Below are 6,435 nucleotides of genomic sequence, written 5' to 3' on the forward strand. Positions count from 1 at the left end.
ATGGTTTTAAAATAGAAGGAAGCAGATTCAGATTAGATATAAGGAATCTTTTTTTTTTTCCAATGAGGGTTGTGAAACACTGAAACAGGTTGCCCAGAGAGGTGGTCAATGCCCCGTCCCTGGAAACATTCAAGGCCAGGCTGGACAGGGCTCTGACCAGCCTGATCTGGTTGGAGATGTCCCTGCACCTCAGAGAGGGGTTGGACTACATGGCCTTTAAAGGACCCTTCCAACCCAAACTACTCTATGATTCTGTTAAGTTTCATAAATGCAAGGGCACAAAGTTTCATCTACTGGAGAATATGGCAATGATTTCATTCATTCTGCATTTTCATTCAGTTAGCTGCACTTCAAGAACTACACTTATCAATAGTTATCAACCAAGACCACAGCCTACAAAACAGTCATCAAAATAATTCAAAAGAACAGAGCGTTATTACCTCTGCTGTTTCTTGTTCATTTTTTTCGGGGACAAGATTCTTCAGTGCTTGGAGCTTTGCAATGATGGCATCTTCCTCTGCATCCCTCTTCACAGCTCCCACCCGATCCCCACCATTTACATGGGCCAGCTGGGGGTGTTCATCACACTTTGCAGAGCTAAGATGTTTATGGGAAGAGAAAAATAATTACAATGTCTTTTGCTTATGAATGTTTCACTCTGCCAGAACATTTCTGTAAATGTTCATGCAATAATGAACTTTTCTCCCTGTCTTGTTCAAAAGGCACCCACAGCCACATGCACTCTCTGGTTGTGCCTCTTAGAGGAAAAAAAAATCCTCAAAAAAAACCCCAAGGAACAATGAAGAGTACAAGAGGATGTCGCTCATGTTCATCAGTCCCACTTGGAGCCATTTTGCTCTCCCTCTCTCACTCCCGGTAATCGGAACACAGTACAGAGACAGCAAGATGTGGCTGTTCCAGTTGGATCTGCACGGCTTATTAGCACCGGCTCCACATGGTACAAAACCACTGGTACTGCTTGCAAGTTGAGTTGACCCCAGCAGCAGTGTAACTACGTTTACACAGCACTGCACACAAGCCAATTCGGTACATGCAACCAGCTTGCTACTACTGATTTTTTAGATTTTTTTTTCCTTACCAAGTATCTGCCTTAAGTTGAAACTTCAGGGAAGGTGCATTAAAAAAGAAAGAAACAAGGATTTCAAATTACAGCAGCAGAGAGAAGCATTATTTCATTTCTGCTGACAAGCTCCAGTAACTCCATGCTCTGTGTAAGGACTGAAAATCTGACAGAAGACTACGCCTGTTAAGGTTGCTATTTTCATAAAAGTTTTATGCAGTTTAGCCAGATTATCAGGAAAGCAGGTTAAACCATCCCGTTTTGCCTAACACAGGAGCATTTAAGGGGCACAGACAATTACCACATTTTGCTCACGCAGACATGTAACTAGTAGGTAATAAATAGCAGGGGTTTCTTTAAACCATTCCAGCTGGTGGGGTGGATGCCCCATCCCTGGAGACACTCAAAGTCAGGTTGGACGAGGCTCTGCGCAACCGGATCTAGCGGGAGATGTCCCCTGCCCCGCCTTGCAGGGGGGTTGGACTAGATGACCTTTAAAGGTCCCTTCCAACCCAAACCCTTCTATGATTCTATGAACTGGTTGCGCAAGATGTCTCCCTACATCTTGTCTCTCCTGCGCTCTCAGTGCTGCCTTTTTAGCACCCACACAAGTGACTCTTGCACACTATTCTCTTCTCTCCCAGCTTACTCAAAAATGGAAATCTCCAAGTCACTAAAAAAAAGTTTTCACTACGCACAGCAAACACAGCATGCAACTAATACTTTACTTCAGCTTGGGAACTCTTATACTACGCACTGAAGCTCTACTTGCTTTCCTGTCCAGTACGGTTTCATAAAAAAAGGAAACAAGCTAAAATCAACTCTGATTGATTTTAAAACTAATACAGCAAACATATTCTGGTTAAGCTTTCAGAGGGGCAAATGCACAAATGTAAAATGAACAACACACATATCATTCAGGATCACAGAACTCCTCCCTCCTACGTGTCTTCTCTGAGAAAACGGCTTAAGAGCTGGATTCTTCCTACCTGGAAATCCAGTAAAGTTTAGTTAGGGGCAGGTAAATCACAAACCACTCAACCAGAACCTAGTGTTTGATTTTCAATCCAGGATCTCAATTTAGAACATCACATCAGGTTGCACAAACATTACAGAAAACTGGCTTGAAGCATACATTACAACTACTGCTCTCCTTAGAGCCTCGATCTTCTTCCCAGCACAGATGTCCCTTGATGGCCCATCTTCACTGTCTGAAGACACATCTAGAAATCGGACACGTTTTTGATGTTTGGAAGAAGGATGTTTCTTTGCCCTCTTGGCTTCAGGAGCTTCTGGGATGGTGGAGCACGCTGTGGAAGCCATTTCAATAGGAGAAAAGATAGGAGACAATGACTTAGGCCTTCAAGTCTTTATCCGTACTTAAGAGCATCAGATAGCTATGATTCCTTCCTTACACACAGCAACCATTTAAACAGACCTCACATCCTTACGCATGGAAAACTCCTGTAAGCTGTAGTCCTTAAAGTGGTAACTTAGGTGGCAAAATATCCTCAGCCCTCTCACATCGAACAAATAATTTTTAAACCACAAATATACTACCCTCAATGACACCTGCCAAATGGGCCCACTACATAACAGAAGAAGAGCACTCAAGGCGTTTTGTGAAAGTTATAAGCCAGGTACGTAGCCTGAGCTAGCGCAGCAATCTCACACATTCAACACTTCAATCCTTTCTAGCACTTTACGATTTTTATAGCCAGTGCTGCAAAGAAAGAATAGTTGGTAAGACCAGTAATTTTAAGACCAGACCAATTATGGACCCCGGAGGCACGTGACTCAAGAGAGGAAGAACAACGCATGGAGCAGAGAACATGACAGCTGCAGAGAGCATTTTCTGTATGAAAGTAATCTTGCAGAAAATAAATGTAAAATAACTCACTGTGGCAGGATTTGATGGCAACAAAGATACATTCTGAAAGTACAAGGAATTTGCTGACATGGGAAACTACCAGGTGATACTGGCTGTGAAGGGGAAAGGTACTGAAGAAACTAAAAAAATATGGTACCAAGTGCTACACAGCGCACTACTGAACAGGAAGAAACAAACTGGAAAATGGAGCTTAACCCTGGTTGAAGGGATGGGAGTGAGCCTAACGCTCACTTCTCTGCTCCAGAACCAGGGGCACAGAAACAACGGCTGCCTCGCGCTCCCCTCCTGGCCTGATCAGGACAAAGGTCTGCCAGCAGCAAACACACACAACGGGACCCCTCCAGTCACTGGCCTTGGACACCCAGCCCACCCAGGATGGAGCCTGTCTCCTCACTTGCTGGCACCAGAGCACAGAGGCCCGCAGGGCCCACACCCCACTCCCGTTGTGGGCGCAGATCCCCTTGACACAGGCTGGCAGACACACACGCCGTGGATCTCCCCACCCTCTACCCGGTGCCTGGCACGGAGCCCTCGCATCTTAGGCTGCCCCACGCACAAGTGGGCGACTCGGTACGCCCACACCCTCCGCAGGGGCTGCCACCACAGACACGCAGGCCTCTGCGGCCCACGCTGGCTGTCGCTCGATTTTCCACTCCCTGAGGTCCCTCCAGCTGCTGGCAGCCTGGACACATGGGCCCGTGCGACCCCTGGTCCTCACTCCAGCTGCTGGCACTTAGACCCCCGTGCAGACAGAACTGATGTCCCCTCAGCCAGCAAAGTATCTAGAAGAGGATTTGAACGAGAAGGCAGGACTGACTACGGTGATCACAAACAGGGCACGGCCAGACAAGTATACTGACCTGTCTACGTGTAACCGAGCCCTCTTACGCCCTTATCCCTCTACTTTCCCCACACTTGATCCACTTCAGATCACTCTGATCCTTCCCCACCTTCACTTTCTTCCTTTAAACATCCCATAGCAAGTTTTGTACGAACCTAAAAAGCTCTTACTTACATCTCATTATAAGTCTCATGCCCCCAAAGGCAGCAACACCCTTCAGTCTGAACGGTGCTCCTAACAGCCTTGCTGCTGACTCACGGCGACCGGCATCACCCCCAGCTCATGCCAGCCCTCCTGGACAGCCCCGGGAGAAGCCAGGGCAGGGGCCATTCCTCTGGTTGGGTTATTCAGGGCTCCCCCACCCGCCACTCGGCCTCTGCGTGAAGACAAGCCTTTTACCCCATGACATGACGCAACAAAGACCACCTATGTGGCTCGTCTTGAAGAAGCAGGAACTCCCCACTATTGACAGCATCTGATTTACATTGTGAGAAGACAGGTGGGAACACAAAGCAAGAAAGAACAGGTAGAAGCGACCTCAAAATTAGAGAAATAATGGCTGTGGTTTCTTAAGAGCCTCAGTGAAGGATGACAGACAGTAACATACTCCAAACTGGTGTGGCAGATGGGTGAAAAAAAACCCTCCACACTCATTTCCTCCATCAAAGAGCTCTGAACCATGAATAAGGAAACAGACCAAAACAACGGCACGGGGAAGGTGCGGGAGAGTCAGCTACAAAACTCCCAGGAGAGCTGAGTTTTACTGATACAACTGTCAGTGTCACTCCTCGTACAAAAGGATTTTAAATCCTCATCATGCAAATAGGGCACCGTGGGCATCCTCTCCCCTCTAGCGCGTAAATCCTTCCTTAGAACTCACGTGCCTATTATCCAGACACCGGTGGTGCTTTCTCAGCTGCTAATTCTGGAACTGTAATTTCGGTTGGAAATAAAGGCAGTTTCTTCTGCCTCTGTTCACCAACACAGAAACTTGCCGAGTCAAGTTACTACAGAGGGTTACATAACAAAGATGTGCAAATAAGTGAAAAATCTCACCAAACTGCTCCATCTTCTGTACACATTCAATAGATAATAATATTTTTAAAAAAATAAATCACAAAGACAAATCAAGCCACAAAACAAACAGCACCATCCATTACTTCACATCTATGTTCACCGCCCAAGAAGGGCACCTGCATTCAGCAACCCGTACACTGCACAACGCCGTGACTTATCACAAACAGGAAGGTGACACCTGAGGAAGCGCACTTTGGAACAGAGCACCAGGTTTTTTTCATGCAACCCATTACAAAGCACACACATGCAGAAGCCACACCTAACAGCTGCTTGCTTCTTGTGTTAAGTTCTGCCTGCCACCAAAACACCCTCTCTGCTAGCGGACAGGGTACTTAACACCAGAGTGGCAACTCTCAAGCCAAGATTCAGAGGGTTTTTTTAATATTTTTTTAAGCAGAAAGCACTGAGTGATATTTACTAATGCAAACATGAGAGCATTCCAGTCAACTGAAAACAGTCAACCTGCACAACACCAAAACTCATGGAATGGTAAACATCAATCTACTGTAATACTAATTTGGCCCACCTTTAAAGAAGGAACTCCTCCTCATCTAGAAAAGGATCTCTGTTAGCACACAGACAAGGTACTAGGATAAACGGCCTTCCACCAAGGGAAAGCTGTATGCAAAACCAACGTAGTTCAACACCAACAGCTGATACTGTTGCTCCATTACTGAGTAAATGCTCAAAGTCTCCCTGGTCTCTCCACCAACACTTGTATCTTGACACCAGTATCACAATTCGTATGGAGCATCCGAAACATATAAAATAATGAGCCAGAAATAATTTTTGATCTTCCATTCTTATTCCTTCAGGAACAGTTTTCTGTTGGGTGAATGGGATTATGCAGTTGGCAGCCAGTGAGAACTGGTGAATCCAAACAGGAGCAGCACACCTCCAGTGTATGAGCCAAACAAACCAATACATTACTACACAGGCAAGTTTTTCACATCTCCATGAAAACCACAAGCCACTGCCAGAAAAGGGGACAAACAGTGCTGCAAAACTATTACCACAGTCAGCTCGCGAGCACCAGTAGCAGGCTTCTCAGCCCTTTACAAAACTGGGCCCAACCCCTTTCCAGTTTTATCTGTGATATTCCACAGAGGTGGAAGCTGCCTATGATATCCCTAGGCATTGGCCTAGGGCTCTGGTGAAAAGGTGAAGTCTGTGTAGCGCTGCATTTATCAGACAACAAATGTTGGTTTTTTTTCCTGTATTAGTGTATAGTATCAGTTAAAATAGCAAATCAATAGGAAAGCTTAACACACTTTAAATGTTCAAGTTGTAGCTTGCTTACTCAAAAAAAAAAAGTAAAAATCTCTGAAAAAAAACCCCAATTTCATCTTTGGTTATCAGGAGTTTTCCGACTTGACCATAAACACACATGTTCAATCAGAGCGAGCACCATGACAAATAAGGATGCTTTTGTGGAAATTGCTGTGAAATATTGAAAAGCAAACAAACAAAGCAACCCCCCCAAACCCAACCCAAAAGACAGCAGCTACTTGTTCGACAGCTGAAGTACTGACGCTGCTGTTACCC

The 6,435-nt window shown here is 45.6% G+C and overlaps 1 protein-coding gene across 1 annotated transcript in view; it reads right to left on the bottom strand.

The window, feature by feature from the left end:
- SMARCAD1 (SNF2 related chromatin remodeling ATPase with DExD box 1) overlaps positions 1 to 2,404 on the bottom strand; it is a 28,702-nt gene extending 26,298 nt beyond the window's left edge. The window contains exons 1-2 of the mRNA XM_086746758.1: positions 2,217 to 2,404; positions 441 to 597 (exon numbers count right to left, since the gene is read on the bottom strand). Coding sequence (XP_086602884.1) covers positions 441 to 597; positions 2,217 to 2,404 — 345 coding nt within the window. The remainder of the gene's footprint in view (positions 1 to 440; positions 598 to 2,216) is intronic.
- Between the last annotated feature and the right edge of the window lie 4,031 nt (positions 2,405 to 6,435).

This window comes from Chlamydotis macqueenii, chromosome 4 (assembly GCF_036417535.1).
Source record: "Chlamydotis macqueenii isolate bChlMac1 chromosome 4, bChlMac1.mat, whole genome shotgun sequence".
Taxonomy (NCBI): Eukaryota; Metazoa; Chordata; class Aves; order Otidiformes; family Otididae; genus Chlamydotis; species Chlamydotis macqueenii.